Source organism: Mya arenaria, chromosome 4, assembly GCF_026914265.1.
Source record: "Mya arenaria isolate MELC-2E11 chromosome 4, ASM2691426v1".
In the NCBI taxonomy this organism is placed as follows: Eukaryota; Metazoa; Mollusca; class Bivalvia; order Myida; family Myidae; genus Mya; species Mya arenaria.
Genome location: NC_069125.1, coordinates 1,007,082 through 1,027,563, shown reverse-complemented (window position 1 = coordinate 1,027,563; position 20,482 = coordinate 1,007,082). Strand labels below are relative to the sequence as shown.

Genomic DNA, 20,482 nt, shown 5'->3' with positions numbered 1-20,482 from the left:
TGCCATGCAATGAATAGTTAGAAAATAAACATTGTATCGAAAAGAAAGTGTCACGGGGCATGCGAATTTTGTCCAAAAAAAATACAGGAACCGACTTCTGAAGTTATTTTATTCAACATAGGTAATCGTTTTGATAAGAAATACCAACATTCTATACAAAGGATAACAATAACGTTTTTTAAATCAACTTTCTTGGTTGTTTACCTCTATTACCGCAAGCTTGATTCGGTTTACGTAGTCTCAAGACATTTCGAATGCGCGACGGCCACCGCGGTTAGCTGATACTAGTCTCTTTTTGGATGAAAGAGAAAGGGGGTACCAGTCTATCAATACAGAGCATTGAACGGTATAGAATCAGATGATAGTCGAGATTATGTAAATTTTCGCAAGACCGTTGTATATCATTAAATCGATGACTTTCATTTTTATATACAAAACTTGAATACGTTTTTGTAGGCTTGCTGTCATTTCTATGTTGTTAAATTGACATAATCCAACAAATACAAAGGCCGCTTTAGAACTATTTCTCACGTTCCAAAATATTGAGTGCTCAAACCCGGTACTACTTTGATCATTCAAATTTGCATTCGGAACTCCTCAGCCATGTTGAAAATTGCTAACGGACATCCAATCAAAATACAGCGTATGGATACATTACGTCAGTGAACCCCTGTATTCGCCGTAAAGATGCAATTTGATCGTTTGACCACTACGAACTATGACACAAGTGCCCTACTCCAAAAATGACGGTTACAACAAGTAGTCTGCATTACTCCCGATTGAGGGATCGATGATACGTTTGGTTGTTGAAAAGATTGTTTGAACGTGTTTCTGATGACATTGTCCCGAAAGCGTGCTGTGACCAAGAAGTTTGAACATGACTTGATTTTAATGGGTCCACAAATAAATACATTCACTCAACTAGATCGTATATTTTTTACGTTATACACAAATTGAAAGGCCGGAGTGAGTGCCTTTGTGGGCAAAACATTCTTTTCCTCAGGGCAAAGTCTAATATGACAGATTTAAGCCCAGCACACAATGTTTCATTTGGTATTGCTTGAATAACTATTGAAAGAGTTTTAAGACTTTTAAAGGTATTTTGAAGATAATTACGATAAATAAAATAGTATTTCAAAGAGTTAATCAATGTCAACATACTGGGTCCGCTAGTGGATCCCCCGCCACACTTCTAAAAATACCAAAAATACCGATTGGCTACCGAGAATAAAACAACTAAATTAGCTTAATAAAATGTCTAACATGATAACATTAATGTGCCAACGTTGCAGCAAGCCGTAAGGTAACTAGCAACAGTTAACTCAACTAACATGGCATGGAATATATGCTGTGCAATCTCCCCTATACGATGTGGCACGATGGCTTTGAACGATCATATAATCAGACCCATTATGGCGAACGAGGCAGAACCACACAATGCATACGTTGCTATTATTTCTGAACATGGCTAGAAAAAAAGACTGCTTTATTCAAGTGAAAATAACTCGTTAACCATAAGAATTTAAAGCACTAATTGTTTTTTCTTCGTTTTCCGATATAGTTATCAATACAGTTTCGTTCAGTCTTATATATATAATAAACACGAGGTTCCAAAACCGTGGTAAAAAAACGATGTTATCGCCTGATAACAAGATCAACCATAATGTTTAATTTTGATGTAAGATGGTCCCGTCTTATGTTGTATAAGTTCAAAGTGTATAACCCTTTGAAATACCTGTTCAGCAATTACTTTGTTGTTGTTATTATTTCAACAGAAATCGGACGTAAAATGTGTTATTATATTAGTAACTTTTATATCCTAGTTATCTTTACAAAACCTCTTTAAATGATGTACGTATAAGGTAACCAGGTATTCGGCATTACCATATTTATGCAAATATATAGGTTTCGACAATCATTGCTAGAATCAACGGGGTGATTGTTAATGCTGAATGGAATGCCTTGTCCTAATCTATTGATCAATTTCCTCTTTTTGAAATTTTCGAGGGACATTAACTAGAAATCATTAGGAAGATAGTCATAATAAACTCTTTTGTTTCGATAAAAAATTAAGTGAAAGCAAATTTGTTTGTTAAATAAAATAAGACTTTTAAACCTGTAACGCTTAAGATGTGATCAACCAATGAACCATTGCCATTTATCGATGATGTTTTGCTGATTTAAGATGTCTTCAAATACACCAAATACATTTACTTGTTAATATTACATTATACAGTATTGTGCTGGATATGGGTTAACACTATAAGGCCAATAGTGAATACTTGCTAGATTGAGGAAGCTGTAGGTGACATTTTTCTTACATTTGCTGTTTAATGTGAATTCATGCTCTTTCTTATTTCATAAGGGACCACATACATGTATTTAGACGAACCATGAACACCATCGTAACAAATCTCTTTTTCGTATAGGTGTTTACATCGACACCGGCTGGTATGAATAAACGCCGTTCCCGGACAGTACCGGATACCGTAACGCAAATACAGAGCCCATAGACTACCAGTTCAACTTTTTATTTCAGTCAATACAATTTAAAAAAGTGGCAAAAAAGAGGGGACTATCGGGTAATTAATTTAACATAAAATCTGGCTTAAATGTAAAGTAAATTATTTGATTTCACTTAGTTACACTTACACCTGAGGACATGAATATAACCAGAGACGTTCCTCCGACTGTGGACAACCCCCCAGCATACGTCAGAAACAGCTGTGAGGGAGTCATATCTGCTATATATTCCTGTATCAACATCGCAGATTGCGGCTGAAATAATATAATAACATCATCAATATGACAAAATGATACATCTATGGATAATAAACAGATTAAACGAAGCGTGCCTAAAATGCACCTATGACGAAGTGCACAAATACCGCATAGCGAAAAGCATGCAAACATATCGATCAATGAAATATATTATTTACTTAAAATCAACCACAAACACGAAATCGTCATACTAATGCAATAACTCAATAACTGCATATATGAATAGAAGCCGATATTGAGTTCTTGCACTAAGGTGACGAAATCATAAAGCGAATTGAAACAGCATTTAAACGATTTAAATAGCAGTGGAAAAAAGATAAAGTCAAATGAAATGCACTAGTTTACAAAACAGATAACGAAACACATTAAGTCTTCTGACCAAATGATTTTAAAGGGGCATACTCAACTACACTCTAAATAGTTAATACAAATATATGAAAAAGGATATTCGGTTCAATATGCAAAATATCAGTGACAAATTGTATTGTTAAAGTGCTGGTGTTGTCAACAAAGTCTCCAATGTAATATTATACTACTTACCCAGTTAAAACCCAGAATAATAGTATTGACGTACGACTATAATATTTTGGCTGCGATACAAATATATTTTTGAAAAATAAATCCTTTCGAAGCAGCGAATATGAAATTAACAGTGCCGGTAACATTGTGACGTAACACTAACAGTTCAGTTAACATGTATGACGTCATGCCAAGTTCAACAGTGGTAATGACCACCCCAGAAAAAGCTTAAGCGGTTTTCTTTTTTCCAAAATGCGTTGGAAATTACAGGAAAAACCCAGTTAAAAGAACATCAAATGACCCTAAGGCACAAGGTTACATGTATGACAGACACACGGCGCCACATTACATAATATACAGACTACAAACATTTCGTTCATGTTGATTAACATTGAAACATATGTTGTTTCACGTATAGTAGCCCCTTTTACTGTAACAAAACGAACGTAATCGCACGCAGTTTCGTCATTTCTTGTATGACGACATCTGACTAAACAGTGTCGCTATGCTTGTCAGTGGAATATCAATAAACAAATGAAAAATTAGCTCGAAATAAAAATTAATAATGATCTGTGTAAGCTTGTAGTTCATTTAACCAAAATAAATATTTCATTCGTAGCTTCGCCAATCGTTATAACTTATACATATATGCTATTATTACAATGTAAAATACAGGTATGACCCAGCAGTCAAAATGTTAATGGCACAATATTCATATTCCCGCAATTACACGATACAGGGGCGGGTCCAGGATTCACATTAGAGGGGGCGTAGGTTAGGGGCGTAACCTTTTGTCTTGCGCCCCTCCTTCAGAACTGACTTATTTGGTAAAATAGTTGGCAGGGGCGTTCGGGGGGTACTCCCCAGTACAATTTCTAGCCCGAAAATTTCTAGAAACAAATTCTAGCCCGAAAGAGTGAATTTTGGGCGCATTTATTACTTTTTTTCTGCTTCATTGAAATACAAATAAACTTGGACAATTTTAGGGGGTTGGGGGCGCCTGAATCCGCTAAGTGCTTTATTAAATATATCACATATTGATCTTACCACATACAGGAAGATGTTTCCAGCAGCGCTTATGCCCACTGCAAGACTGAGTTTCAGACAAAATGCCAAGGCATACCCAAATGTGTTTACAATGCAGGATACCACGCCCAGGTAGTTCATGACGGACATGACGACGACAAAAAACGCACTTTGAACCAGAGCCTGCGGATTATGAAAAGAACAAACACAGATTTTCCTGGCTAAAAATATGATATACCCTGGATGGGTATCAAACGTATATGAATAAAAGTTTGCAATGAAACCTTGGTATAAAACAATTCAGGGGCGGATCCAGGAATTGACGTGAGAGGGGGCGATACATGGGTGCGCAACCCTTTGACATGCGTCTGTCCATCATAAACGAATGCATATGGCATAAAACTGTTTACATGGGAGTTTGGGGTTACTCTCTCAAGCAAAGTTTATATATATTCAGAAATGGAGCATTTTAAGCGTATGTTATCACTTGTTTTCTCCCATATTGAAAAAAGGTAAACTTGGCAAACTTTTTGAGGGTGTGCGCGCCGGATGCGCCCTTCTCTTAATCCGCTTGTCCAATTACGTCAAACGAAGCCTACGAGAACATTTATTTTAAAGGAATCAATACCGTTTTCGTTATTTGACGCCTTCCTCAATTATATGTAGGTCTACTTTAATCGGGGGATTGTGATTTTCAAATACACGGAAGTTTAATGACGTTCATAATACCTCAATGACGCAAAATGATGATGAGTACAAAACAGTTGCATACAAATCAGCGCCAAATATACAAATCGATGATTCAGTTATGCAAAGGCACAATCAAGCGTGTGAAATGTATGTTTCAATCCTCAAAGGATTCATGGTAATTCTGTACATCATAATAAACCGAATAAACTAAGACAATCAGATGCAGCCGTGGTCAAAGAAACAATAGTACTATAACTTGGGATGATTTTTGATATGTCCTTTTCATTTTTAATTGGTCATGTTCCTAACAAAAAGTATTTTAAAGATTTTTTTTATGATTTTTTTTTTGGGGGGGATATCGGGGGCGGGGGGAGCCAACACCTGTTACAAAATTTACTCAAAACCCTTTCAAAGGGTGTACTATGTTTTACTCTTTACTCTAAAATGTCCCTCAAACTTAACAAATCAGGAACATTTGACACCTTTTAATTTGTGGTCTTTAATAGCCACTTTTGAACTAAAAAACGGTCAGACAAATACTTAGACATAACTAACTAGAAGTAATGCTGCAAATGAAAGTTTTTGCCGACTAAAATAGTTGCAAAAAAGGTTTTGTCTGTTTGTCATTTGTTTACATTTATTTGGTTGCTTACAGCTACAGTGTGGCACAACTACGGCCATTTACATTTAACATCTTGGTGAATGAGAGATTCGTCCACATCGTCCAAACCATATTTGACGTCTCATAGTCGCCCATTAGTCGGCAACGGGTTCCCGACGGTCGTATGGGCGGTTTCTGATGGTTGGACGCCAATCGCCAACTGGTCGTACGACTAATTACAAACTGGTCGCCGACTAATTTTTATAGCATTTTCTGGGTTTTGGTCGCCAGAGTTGGCCAGTCTAAATTCTGATTGTCGGAGGTCGCTAGTTAGTCCTGAGCTACGTTAGACTAGGTAATCAAATATGTCAGATACTGCTGTGATTACACAGTTCTTCAATGCGAAACATTTTTTGGCGTAACTGCGTTATACACTAGCGGCTCCAGGAGGAACCCCCCACCCCCGACCGTCAAATCGTGCTAGTTTACTTTTTATAACAAAATAGGAGAAACACGTTAATAGAATAGGCCTAAAATGCACCGTTTCGGTCTCCCCAGACCCCTTTATCTACCCTTTAAACCAAAAACATTTAGGTTCTAAGGAAGGGTTTGCAAGTCAACGTTCCTTTTGTGCATCTTTCGAGTGTTAAAGCTGCACTCTCACAGATTTACCGTTTTGACAACTTTTTTTATTTTTTTGTCTTCGAATGAGCAAATGTTTGCAAACCAGTGATATAAGACTGCTGACAAAAGATCAGATCGCAGATTTTCATATTTCCGTTCGTAAATTTATGTTTTATGGCTAAAAGCGTTACTAAAGGTTTAAGAATAAATGCATTAAACATCAATTTTTGAACTTAAATATGAAAATCTCGGATCTGATTTTATTGTCAGTAATCTTACATCACTGGCTTCAATGCATTTCCGCATAAGTTGGCTCATTCCAAGACAAACAATAAAAAATGTCAAAACGTTCAATCTGTGAGAGTGCAGCTTTAAACTATACTGTGCCTCTCTGAACATGTTTTAAAATCTAACCAAAATCGATTGAGTATTATAAAAATAAGAACGCAAATTGTATGTAACAAAGCGTTTGTTGTTTCATTTTTCTTTCTTTAATTGTACGCAAAATAGCTCGCTATACATTCGTTGTTTTTAGTTTGCAAGAACGCTTTCTTTTTGTATAATATCATCGAAGTAACAACATTGTTATATGATACAACGCCCCTCTCCCCACACAAACCGCTCCAATGAAAATGAGAGCAATGACCTGTACCATGTCATCTTGAGTACAGAATGATGCATTACCGAAAAACTATTTAACTGATATACGTTAAATGGATAGACCTCACATAATATAATTAATTTAACAATATTTAAAGTGTTCTTTAATAGGAAAAAGACTTGTGTATCACCTCAAAACTAATTTGATAACCACATTTTTATAAAATATGCACGGTAATTTACATAATGATCGACAGTTGAATGGAGCGTTATATAAGATGCTTGAAGCGGCATGTGATTGATGTTATACAAGGCAGTGTATAGTGTCCATTGGTGTTTATATTTGCCGAAATGTAGCCTAGTTTTCACCACACAAGGTAATTTAGGTTTACAGCACCCGTAAAATAAAAAGAAAAGTAAACGTTTCCCAAACAAACTCTTTAAACACGCTTTTAATTGGTCTTAAAGTGACTCGCTCATGGTTTGTAAAATGCATTAAAGTGTGGCAAATCAAAAATCAATATTTTTAAAACAAAGATACCAAAAGCTGGAACCCTTCAGCAAATGTTGATATTTGCTCAAATATCGTCTTTGAATACCATAATTTTCATAAGCGTTTATAACGCGATTGAAAATTAATTACGGTGTCGCGTGATTGGTTGATTGACATAATCACGTGATGTTATCAATGTATCGTTAACAGGTCAACATATCCATCATTGTTGTTACAGTCCCAGTGGCCGTGTGGACTAGCCGTCTGTATACTATTTTTTCTTGACTTTACCGGCGTGGGTTCGAACCCCACTAAAATTGAAATACTTTTTTATGCTATAGCTCTTTTATCCTGCAATTTCGATATCATAGAGTAAAATAATGATAAAATTAGTGTTTTCAGATGCATTACCGGGAAAAATAAATTTGGTCGAAAAACATGAGCGAGTCACTTTAAGAAATCTAGCGTTTATTTCGGATAAACTGCTATTTTAGTCATTATTGTCGATTACAGTTTTGTTGTTCAGACTTTAGGATGGTTTTCGTTGAAAAAAGTGAATTATGTAAAAAAAACTGTGATTAAATTGGATTTCAATTTCAATTTAGATTTCTCTTTACATTCGCGAATATGCATTTTAATATGCACAAGTATTAATCAAGCTAATACAATGTTGAATTAATTCGCCACAGTTTAATGAGCATAACGATTTGGTTAAACAGTTTTTAGAATGTTGGTGGTACAAACACCTGATTTGAATATAATGAAATACATTTCATTCTTCTTGAGAGGTTTCACTAATATGAATTAATGCATCTTACGACACTGTGAAATCAACCGTAAGCAGACGAATTTGTACCAAGTGTCAATGTAGGTGCTAGTTCGTCTAAAACGTGTGAATTTGAATAAGCTGACGGATTTAAGTGTAAAGGGATGGTGTTATTACAGAATGCTCTATAGGAAGCATGGAATTAAACGATTTGTCAACCTACAAACCTCAAACCGGAGAAACAAACGAGGGATATGTTTATGGAAATGTTCATTATGGTCCAGATACCGCTGTTTCACTGAATGGGAACACAACAGTTGCTGAAGATACGTTTGTTGACGCTGAAACAGACAGTTTACAATACAAGACATCACAGACTAGAAAAAGATTTGAAGCAAAACAGAAAGACGAAAATAACACTGAAGTCAGAGAATCGACAATCGTATTTAAAACACAGAATAGAAATTTCGTTAACGAAAAATGGCAAGCAGTGAAAAGGAGTTGTAAAGAGAACAATAAAGCTATAAAAACTGTTTTGAAGCTTATTCTTTTGCTGGCGTATTTTGTGTACTTTGGTTTTGCATTGGCTTATCATGTCGGTGACGAAGGCTCATGGAGGCTTATCGTATGCACTATATTCGGCGTGCTTCTGATTCTATGGCGTTTGTTTAAAAGAACGCGTGTGTATTTAATTTGGGAATCGTTTCTGAACAAGGTCTCTGAAGAGCATTCGAAAGGAAGACGAAGTCTCGTCTTGAGATGGTAATACTTTTGGTATTCATATGTTTTCTGTACGTTTTTAAAATTAAAATCAACAGTACATGTTTCACATATTCGCTCATTATGAGATGAGATGATGTTTTAAATATCAAGTTAACATTTCATGTTTGACATAAAATCATTTATTTTTTATGTTGCGTTTCTTATGAGTTATAATTTAAAGTTCAAATTTAAAGTTAACATGACATTTCTGACTCATGATAACTTATTATTATTCTTATGGTTTATCTCATTATGTAAATCTCCTGTTTTAAACGTAAAGACAATATGATATGGTTGACATATGATAACTTAATTATTCAGTTCGCATACGATTTGGCACGCTTTCCTTAGCAATTATAATTTATTCGTTTAATATCCTTTTCATACATATAAATAAAGAAAGAAAAATATAATGTTTCAATTCGGCGATTTTTTTTGTAAAAAATAATACAATTTACACTCATTTAATATCCTCTTAAAGTATATAAAACTAAGAACATATAATGTTTCAGTGTAAGATATTCACCTCGTGAACATCTTAAGAAGATTAAAGTATCTTCCATGGCTGAGAGTGTAAGATAGGTTCATTCCGGCCCGAGCGTAGGGTGTTTGCGGAAACTCGCAAAACACCCTGCGCGAGGGTCGGGATGAACCTATCTTACACGAGCGGCTATGGTAGATGCTTTTTCTCCCACCCAAGTTAAACAAAATTAAGTAAAAATGTATTTTTGCTGGAACTATTTTGTGCTAAGTGAATATAATTGCGTATGGATATGCGATCATTCGTGGTTGTCATGGATATGCGCGCAGTGATGTAGATTATGTTAATAGTCAAATCGGTCTTTAAATAGTTCTAATGAGAGTGAAGCATTATTTCTTGAAAGGGGAGAAATAATTAATTAGCGTTCTAAATATTGCCACAAGACAAGGTTTCCATGCTGCTACAGATGACAGTCTTCAACAAGGGAGGTAATAACAATGTGGTGACCATTAAAAAGGAGTTGCATACGGGCATTTTATCTTCGCCCGTAGGCAAGATAAGAATTTCTAGCATGGTTAAATTATTGGATCTTACTTATCTGAGGTGGGATAAATTACTTTCGTGGCTATGGCACTAGTAAAATATTTTTTGGTGCTCAGTCGGTGAAATCAATAACTATTATACACTGAAACAATTAATTATCTTTTGGGCCTATAAATGTCAAATTCGCCTTTACAGGAAAATTATGTTAAGCGCATAGGTTTATTTACCTTTGAGCTTTATCACGCATACTGATTATTGCCACGCATACTGATTACATGATAAAATGTGTTTTGCGTGAAATTGAAAATTCTGTACTGGAGTTAAACTGTTTGTAAAGTGCACTTTTTACAGGTATTTTATTACGAAATAAATTTGGATAATGGCGGCTGGAAAGGTTCAACAAATGTTGATATTTGCTCAAATATTGTCTTGAAGTCCAAGATTTTGAAATGCGTTATTAACACGATTCAACAAAAGGCTCTAGCGGTATTGGTTGATTGCCATGTTCACATGATGTTAGCAATATTTTAATAAGGTTTAAATATCCGTCAACCCATTATGAGTTTCTGGTGGCGACTGGTTTAGGTATCCGTTTTCTATTTAAAAAAAATCTGGACTGAACCGGCGTGTGTTCGCTTCCCACTACAACCAGGTTGATGTTTTTATAATTCAATTGTATTTTTCTGCATTTTCGGTATCAAAATGTTACACTATTATGATAAAAGAGTTTTCAAATGTTTACCGGGAAAACTATTTTTGGTGACAAATCATGAACAAGTCCCTTTAAAATCATCAGTTCCGTATTTACCATCTTAAACTTCTAAGCAGTTTATTTATTCCAATATTCAGGGTTCTCTACGTATTGATGACGCTGTTTATGATCACCTACGTCATCCTCTTCGTGGCCATCAAGACCCCTGAGAACCTTAGATCCCTGTTCGGACTGGCTGCATACCCCTTCCTGCTGTTCCTCTTTTCCAAACATAGAACTAAGGTAATTGTTATAGCATAATACAAGGAGGATTTCAAAACGTATATGCCGTATACATATTAAAGTGAAACTAATATTCAAAATCAATACATACACATGTATTACAAAACATAAATTTTAAGTGATGAACCTTTAACTACTTATTAAATAATGTATTGATGGAAAATAATAATAACTGGTAACAAGATCGTTAAAGTGTATTTAATACCTGAAAACGCACAGATATTAAATGACTGGTGATTGCTTAATATTTACAGTGACCAAATATCGTCTCATATGGTAAAGTTACCGTGTTCGATGCACTTTCCTTTCAAATTAAACTCGCTATCCTGCAATATTTACATTGCCACTTCATTCCTTAACGATGGCTGTTGTTTATCAATTTCACAATATTTCCGTATTAAGTGCAATGACAATTCCCATCGAAATCGCGTGCATTTGTTCGATACTTATATCCTGTCATTGGGCGCAATAATACTAATGGGCGAGGTATATTTACTACGGAACTATTTTTTCAATGAAATCGTAGTAAAATTATTGGCAACCTGCATAACTAATATCGGCAGTAAAGCAGTTTAAACAAAATGAACAACGATAATTTGATTGATTTTAATGTAAGTTTTGATTTCGTGGTAGATGGAATAGTTGAAGAAATATTAAATGACAATGATGACGACTTATTTCGGAATTTGGAATTGACAATTGGTAAAAATAAAGCCGGCATCTGACAAAACATGAAATCGAGGAAATAAAACAATAACATATTGTAGTGCACCCAGCAACGTCCAGAAGAAAGAGCTCAGTTCAACACTTAGTCTTCTCGCGTCCTCTGGCTTTCCTTCCGCGAAAGTTCCCACTGCTAAACACGTTACCCCACCCACCACCACTGTCGTTTCATCCGATGTGAACTTCCTAAGAAATGACAATGCACTTGCTGAATTGTCCAACACTGTATTCCAACATGGTTCATACACTAGCTGTTCCTTCAACATAACGCTCAACAAGTAAATTGCCTGGAATATCTCTTTAATTTGAAAACTCTTGACTAACAAACGCTAGTATCGCATATCATCGCGAGATATAATGAGAACTTTGTAGGTGGCGATAGTTTTGCTGTTTTCGTGCTATTGTTATTTTTTCGAAGCTCCTCTGGTAATTTTCTAGCTGTAATACAGTTATAATACGATTTTAGAAAACATTTTTCCTTAAAAACATAGAAGTTAAACCCATGAAATAGGAACTATTTTTTCTGCGCATTCATTGTTTTATAGATTTAGGTTACTGTAGCTGTATGCATTTACCCACCGTTGAGATCAACGAGAGAAAGAAAAGAGAAAATACTCTTGAAAAATATATATATATATTAGCAGAAATGTACATTTAAATAAATGTTAATATAAGTATTAAAATTCGACATTTTGCATTTCATTTGGTTATGGTATGCAATGGCGCAGTTAAAAATGCTGGAGGAGTCCTTCGGACTTCACCCATTTTGAACAGCCCCATTGCATACCATACCCAAATCAAATGCAAAAAGTCGAATTTTAATCCTAAATAAGAACCATTTGTTTTTGAAATTCATGCATCCATTTCGGTAAATTAAAACAATTAATTAATTGTGGTACATCTTATTTAGTAGTAATAGTGCATCTTTAATGAACGTTTTTGTTTGTATTAACCTTTTGAGAAAAAGCTGTTGATTCTCTTCATTTGCCCATCATTATCCATATCATTGTTCATAAGTTGGTAGAAGACTACATTAAAATGTCATTGTGTTTACTTAAAATGTCAACTTGAGAACATAAAATGCATTTACTGGTTAAGGACCCCTTTTCGTCAAGAAATGTATTTTATCTGGATTCACTAGAGAAGTACCGAGTATTTTCGAATCAAATTTCACAGGCAAAAAGTAAGGCCCCTGACCTATACATCTGTATGATCAAATTGATAATATATGCTCATTTAAAGACCTAGTTTTAAGGAATGTTTAGCATGATAATCCCCTGCTGTGCATCTCCTCCTAATTGCAATGGTGTCACAGTAGGGGCCAATTTCCTGTGTATTCGCTTATTGGCTCAGGGCCATTAAGGGTCCATTTCTATAATAGACCATCCCAAACTGCACAGCAGGATACTCAGTTAGGAGATCTGATAAGACAATTAGGCAATTAGATTAAGATCAATAAACAGAGGTTGTGTACAAATACACGTTTTTTTTGTTTGTTTTTTTTGGGGGGGGGGGGGGGTGTTGGGGGTTCACTTATAGAAGGCTTAAACTAGGCCTTTAAAGAACGCATTGACGCGCCAAACCAGCTTGGTATAATCCACTGAGATTTTCGTATACTGTACTCACAATTCTGCCACTTTAGATAATTGAAATTATTCAAAAATCCTCATCGACAATGATTTTTTTGTTTCTCCCTACTTTCTATAAAACTGCTCTGTTCTAACGTGTATTTTGGGAGGAAAAGAGCTACAATAAATATGTCGCACCCAGGTGAAAAAAATATTGAAGCGCAATAAACTGGACAATTTCTTAACGAAAAAAGTATAAAACAAAACCTAGTTTGTATTTGGGAGCGAACTGAATCCTGTTGAGTCGAGAATAAAAAAAAACTGACACCAAAACTGCTCGCCCACAAGCCGAGAAATAATCTAACCTTTAGCCTTCTGTCGGATCGCGTACATTTTTTTTATCGCACCTATTAATTTTCAATTATTCTAACGTATCACTATAGGGTTAGAATTTAAAAAGTGCAATGATTGTGTATCATACAGTCGAAACCCGTTGTCTCGAACTCCCAGGGAACGGCGAAAATACCTCAAGCCTCGCAAAATTCGAGCCAAGCGGAAATGCCACCTTTTAGTTAATAGAAATCGGTCCTTTACATACAGTTCGAGCCAACGAGGAATTCGAGCCATGCGAGTTCGAGCCAACGGGGTTCTACTGTAGAAACAATTGTACTATTATAAGAATATTAGTGAACATAAAAAGTGAACAGACTTTAACTAAACTCAATAAAAACCAATGTTATAAAACATTCTTACACAAATCATTTAAGGCAAATCTATCTATAGTTGAAGTTACAAATAATTCTTGCTATGTAATGATGTGTATAACTTTGTGTAGCTATTTTCCATATCTTGTTGATGTTATCACTGTTTTCAATGCTCTAATCCATCTTACTTTTTGTAATTGTATGCATGAATATAATAAAGAACGGCTTTTGTAAATACTTGTTCCGATATTTGTACCTATTTTAATCTATATATTTCCAGGTCACAAGCTCTTAATTATGTTTTGATATGTAATGAATGTTTGTTATTCATGTCGGAAAATAGCTCATTGAGCTAATGTTTCCTGTTAACATGTACCCGACTTTAAATAAAGATTATTGTATCTATTTCATTTCGTGACATTATTCCGCAGGTGAACTGGCACACGGTGTACTGGTCCATGTCACTGCAGTTTGTAATGGCACTGATTATCCTGAAAACCTCCTGGGGTGCGGCTTCGATCCGATGGTGTGGAACGCGGCTCGAGGAATTCCTGGCAAACGCCGAGGCGGGGAGCATCTTTATGTTTGGGGAGAAATATACAGACCATTCGTTTATCTTTGGGGTAAGTTCAATATGTCTCATTTACGCAGAATCTTCATGTTTGGAGTGAACTTCACAGACCATTCGTTATCTTTGGTGTGAGTTTAAGAGGCGGATCCGGATCTGACGTAAGACGAGGCGTAACTTAGGGGCGTAACCTCTTGACTTGCAAACCCTCCTTAAGAACATGCATGTATTTGCTTAAAGTGTAGGTTAAGGGGTTTGGGAAGAAAATTCTAACAATTTCTAGACCTAAATGATGCATTAAAGGCGTATTTTATTACATTTTGTTTTCCTATATTGTAATAAAAAGTAAACTTGGACGATTTGATGGGGAGTGGTGTGCCGGGTGCACCCCCGCCTGGATCCGCTAGTGTACATATTGTTGTATTGAATACACAGCATCTAGCAATAACGCAAAAAGCTATCCGTATTAATAAACTGTGTTATCAGCAGTACCTAACATATTGGGTTACCTAGTCTCACATAGAGCTCCGACAACCAGAATTTAGAATGACCTGTAACGCCGCATAAACGCATCACCGCATAAACGAAATCGACAACGTTCATGCGGTAATTTTCAACGCATAAACAGGACAGGAATAAGAAAAACATCAATTATAACACATACTAGTACAATAGTGGTTGATAAAGTTTCATCAAGATCGGACTTAGTTTTTGGTGTCCACTTAACCAAGCTTTAAACAGACGTAAACCAAACCAATTGATCTTTCTGCGAAAACATTTGAAATGACGTTTGGCCCGACTAAAGGCGGGAATATATGTTACGACAACGCACAACACCGTCATTTGGGACAATCAGAAAATTGAATCGTCGTATGACGTAACATATACTTTCTCGCCTTTTTGTCAGACTGACGGGCATGTACCCTTGACAATGCGCACTTTCAACGTCATTTCAAACGTTTCTAGAAAAGTCAATTGTTAACAACAAACAACAGAAATTCAACAATCCTCACAGCTCCACATGTGCTCTTTGTGCTCAGATGAGCTAAGAATTATCGCATTGGCAAAAACCACTGGTGCGATTGTGAAATTTATTCACGTCTAGGTCATCAGCGTATATTTATGGTATCCAGGGCAACGAAAGGAAAACACAAGATTAATTTAGGGTACTTAAACAAGAGGACTCAGATGACTGACATAGGGTCATCATGGACATCTTTCTTTCATTGATTGTGTTTTATGCACTAGTCATGTGTAACCAAGAAAATGTAGATGTGAACACTCCAAGGGGAGTAATTGTTTTTTCAACTTTCAATTTTGGCTCAACTTTAAAATATTACCTTAGATTTGACCAATCTGCCTGCCTACTTTTCCTGTATTTTTTTCAAACTGACAGTATTATGCTACGCCCTAATCTTAATCATCATCTTAATCAACAACATCATCACAACCACCATCATCATCACCACAATCACAACCACCACCACCATCATCATCCCCACAACCATCATCATCATAATTATCATCACCATCAACGTCATCACCATCGTTTTTGTTGAAATATTAGAATTGTTTATGCTTTATGATAAATGGTTAAGTTAATCATCTGTATGTGGCAAAAAGGCACAGTTGCGCCCCATATAAGCAATTTCTGCTTTTTGCGTTGAGCGTCGCCGCATAAACGTTGTCGCACTGTTTATGCGTTGAAAATTACCGCATTAACGAATAAAAACACGTTTATGCGGCGATGCTGTTATGCGGCGTTACAATGACCAACTCTCTCGACAAAAACCCAGAATATGCTATGAAAATTTAGTCGCCGACTAGTTGGTAATAAGTCGTACGACCGGTTGGCGATCGGCGTCCAACCATCAGAAACCACTCATACGACCGTCGGAAACCCGTTGGCGACTAATGGGCGACTTTGAGATGTCAAAACACTGGTTGACAAATGGATACCGATGAGTATACGCTGGTTGTTATTTGTTAACCTTTCAACCATCAATTGTTTGAACAACGTGGAGGAATGGTTATGCCACATAGATGCTCTAGCGGCAGCGAACTTAATGACAGGGGTAGAGGCCTCCTCGGTCTCCTCCGTTGCTATGCTCACTCTCAGGCAAGGGCCACTCGACCATGATACTATTTAAAGTGACACTCGTAATCAATACATACACATGTATAACAAACATAAATTTTGATTGATTAACCTTTAACTTCTAACTACATAATGCATTTATGGAAAACAACAACATTGTTTTCGATATGTATTTTGATATGTATTCATCCTTTTCGGAAAATTAAAACAATTATATTACCTGTGGTATATATTATTTAGTAGTTAGAGTGCATCTTTATTTATTTGTATTTGGCATGACGATTGGTTGTCAAACGGTTTGCGATCAGTCGCAAAACTGTTGCTGTAAGCAACCAGTCCGAATAAATAAGGACAAATGATAACCAAAGAAAACCTTTTTTTGCAACTATTTTGGTCGGTAAAAGGTTTCATTTGCAGCATTACATCCAGCAAACCACTGGTTGTCGAAGGTCCTTAGTTATGTCGTAGTCTTTGTCTAATACATTCTTTGCAACAAGTTATTTGGGCTATGAGGAGTTGAGTAAATTTTCCATTAATTGTATCAGGTTTCCGCTAAAGAAATCAGAAATAGTTAAACCAATTGTTGTTAGGGATATGACTAAAAAATAGTAAAAGGACATATATAAATCATCCCAATTATACTTCTATTATTCCTTTGACCACGGATGCGTCTGATTGTCTAAGTTTATTCGGTTTATCATGATGCGCAGAATGACCATGAATCCTTCTAAAGATGATATAAACAGACATTTCACACGCTTGATTGTGCCTCTGCATAATTAAATCATCGATTTGTATATTTGACGATGATTTGTATGCAACTTTGTTGTACTCATCAACATTTTGCGTCATTGAGGTATTATGAACGTCATTGATCTTCCGTGTATTTAAAAATCCCAGTCCCCCGATTAAAGTATAACTACATGTATAACTTTTTTATTTTAATCAATGTGATTGAGAAATGCCTCAAACAAGGAAAACGGTATTGATTCCTATAAACGAAAAGAATCTGGTAGGCTTCCTTTCACATAACTGCGTGAAGAAAGCCTACCAGTTTTGTTTCTTTTTGCAAAAGCGGATTTAGAGGGGGGCGCAACCGGCGCAGGCCCCCTCTAAAATATACCAAGTTTACCTTTTATTTATACATGGGAGAAAATATAGTAATAACATATGCTTAAAAGCCACCATTTCTGAATTGCTTTAGGGAGTAACCCCAAACTGCCATGAAAACAGTGAATGCCTTATACATTCGGTTCTAATGGAGGGACGCATGTAAAATTGTTTAACACCAAGGTTGCAAATTTTTATTTAGATACGTTTGATGTCTAATTAGGTAAACTCTGTGTTTTGAATTAATTCTAAAAAAAAACTCCGTACTTTTTTGTAATCCGCAGGCTCTTGTTCAAAGTGCGTTTTTTGTGGTCGCCATGTCCGTCATTAACTACCTGGGCGTGGTCTCCTTCATCGTGAACACCTTTGGGTATGCCTTGGCATTCTGTCTGAAACTCAGTCCTGCAGAGGGCATCAACGCTGTGGGAAACATCTTCCTGCATGTGGTAAGATCAGTATATGATATATTTAATAAAGCACTTAGCGGATCCAGGCGCCCCCCATCCCCTTAAAATCGTCCATGTTTACTTTTTATTTCAATAAAGGAGGAACAAGTAATACAATTCGCTCAAAATTCCCCATTTCGACAAGAAATTGTTAAATTTTCTTGGTGGAGTACCAACAACCCTCCCCCCCCCGCCACCCCTTTAACCAAACACATTTCAATCTAAGGGAGGTGCGCAAGTCAAAAGGTTACGCCCCTAAGTTACGCCCCCTCAAACGGCGAATCCTGGATCCACCTTGTATAGTGTTCGCGGGGCTGTGATTATTGTGCCATAAACATTTTAACTGCTGGGTCGTCCCAGAATTCACGGTTGGCGATGCCACGAATGAAATTTTTATTTTGATTGAATGAATCCATTGAATGTTACACAGAAGCAAATCAAATTTTTTTCACGCAATGTTTCATTCATACAAATTAATAACTTATTGATATTACATTGAAAAACAATGTTGAGCAAGGTGATTTCATACAAGAAATGGCGCAATTGATGTTCTTCCCCGTACTTTGTGCGATAACGTTTTGTAAATGACTAATGAACAAATCATTTTTTATTCTATAATCTTTGTACAAAGATTTTAGAATAAAATTGATTTTTTTTTATTTATCACTAGTAACAGTTCCTCCATCATTATTAATAAGCATAGGATTTAAAAAAAATGAAGGGGAGGGACGTGGTCAAAGGGGTGTGTCAAAACAACACGCCCTGCCCCTGTGAATCTAACCGGTGCTGTTATGATCATAGTGTTGGGAAAAAATCAATGACTTCATTACTTGTATGACGTCATGTTACCGGTATTGTCACGTCACAATGTTACCGGTACTGTCAATCTCATAGTCGGTGTCATAGTCTCATAGGATTTCTTTTCAAGAATGTATTTGTATCTCACCCAACACGATTAAGTTGTAGTATTCTTTTTTTATTATAACACAAGTGAGTACGCAGTAGAATATTATAAGTGGAACTTTAGGGACAACGCCAGCACTTCAGCAATACAACTTCTCACTGATATTTTCATATTGAAGTATATTCATATGCTATTATTTACGGTGGCACAGAGGTGACACCCGCAACACTTAATTTATATTGTGGCCACAACTTAGTATATGTGACCACGACTTAGTAACTTGAGGCCACGACTTAATAATTTGTGGCCACAACTTAGTATTATTGTGGCCACGACTTGATAAATTGGTCGTAACTTAGTAAAACGACTTAGTAACTTGAGGCCACGACTTAGTAAATTGTGGACACAACTTAGTAAATTGTGGCCACAACTTAGTAAATTGTGGCCATAACTTAGTAACTTAAGGCCACAATTTACTAAAATGTGGCCGCAATTTACGAAGTTGTGGCCTCAAGTTACTAAGTTGTGGCCACAATATAAATTAAGTGTCCCGGATGTCACCTCTGTGCCACCGTAATTATTTGTACAGTAAAACTGCGTTCCCTCGAACAAGCGGTCGCTCGAGAACCGGCGTTCCCTCGAGGTCGGAGCTTGGTCCCGAACTTTTTTCCTTCTATTTTCATATAAAATATACCCACGCTGCCTCGAAACCTAATTATGTCGAGCAGTCGAGCAATATCCTCGGTCCCAAGTACACAAATCGTGCACAAAATCATATGGCTCCCTCGAGGTCATAATTTCACACTTTTTCCCAAACGCGTGTTCCAAAATAAACAAACAATTGCCAGGTGAAAATTTTTTTGCAAGTTGTAAAAATTGCAATAACAGTTGAAAGGCAATTTGATAAGGTGTGAAAAACCGTTTGTCACTGTTAACGCATGACCGATATTAATTGATACGGGCATTTGAGATGATAATTATGAGAAGTTAATTGTGAGAAATTTAAATGAGGAATAAAAATATGAATAAAACACTACCATATCGATCGAACATCGTGATCTTCAGATGATCTGTACGCGGTCATGTCACATAACGATTGAACAGTTTCGCGAAACTGACAAGATGCGCCAATCCTTGATTTTGCGAAAGTTAAATCTGACTTATGCCACAATATGTACTGTCATTCAAATGTTGCTTGGTACGAAAATGTGTTGTTGTTTTTTGTTAAAATAAACATTTCTATTTATTTTTTTATTGTTTTTTTCATTTGCGTTTTACAAACATTTTGAGTAAAGTTTTGTATAGCCTTTTGATTTTTTTTGCCAGAAGACTTAATGTGATTTGCTATCTGCTTTGTAAACTAGTGCATTACATTCGATTTTATCTTTTTTCTACTGGTATTTAAATCTCTTAAGTGCTGTTTCAATTCGCTTTATGATTTGTCATCTCGTCACCTTAGTGCAAGAACTCAATATCGGCTT

The 20,482-nt window shown here is 36.1% G+C and overlaps 1 protein-coding gene across 2 annotated transcripts in view; it reads left to right on the top strand.

Moving 5' to 3' along the window:
• The first annotated feature begins 8,079 nt into the window (after positions 1-8,079).
• Positions 8,080-20,482, top strand: part of LOC128230137 (solute carrier family 28 member 3-like) — a 35,252-nt gene continuing 22,849 nt past the window's right edge. For both annotated transcript variants that reach the window (XM_052942177.1, XM_052942176.1), the window contains exons 1-4: positions 8,080-8,862; positions 10,736-10,880; positions 14,307-14,498; positions 17,936-18,097. In XM_052942177.1, the coding sequence (XP_052798137.1) occupies positions 8,297-8,862; positions 10,736-10,880; positions 14,307-14,498; positions 17,936-18,097 (1,065 nt within the window). In that variant the 5' untranslated portion in view covers positions 8,080-8,296. The remainder of the gene's footprint in view (positions 8,863-10,735; positions 10,881-14,306; positions 14,499-17,935; positions 18,098-20,482) is intronic.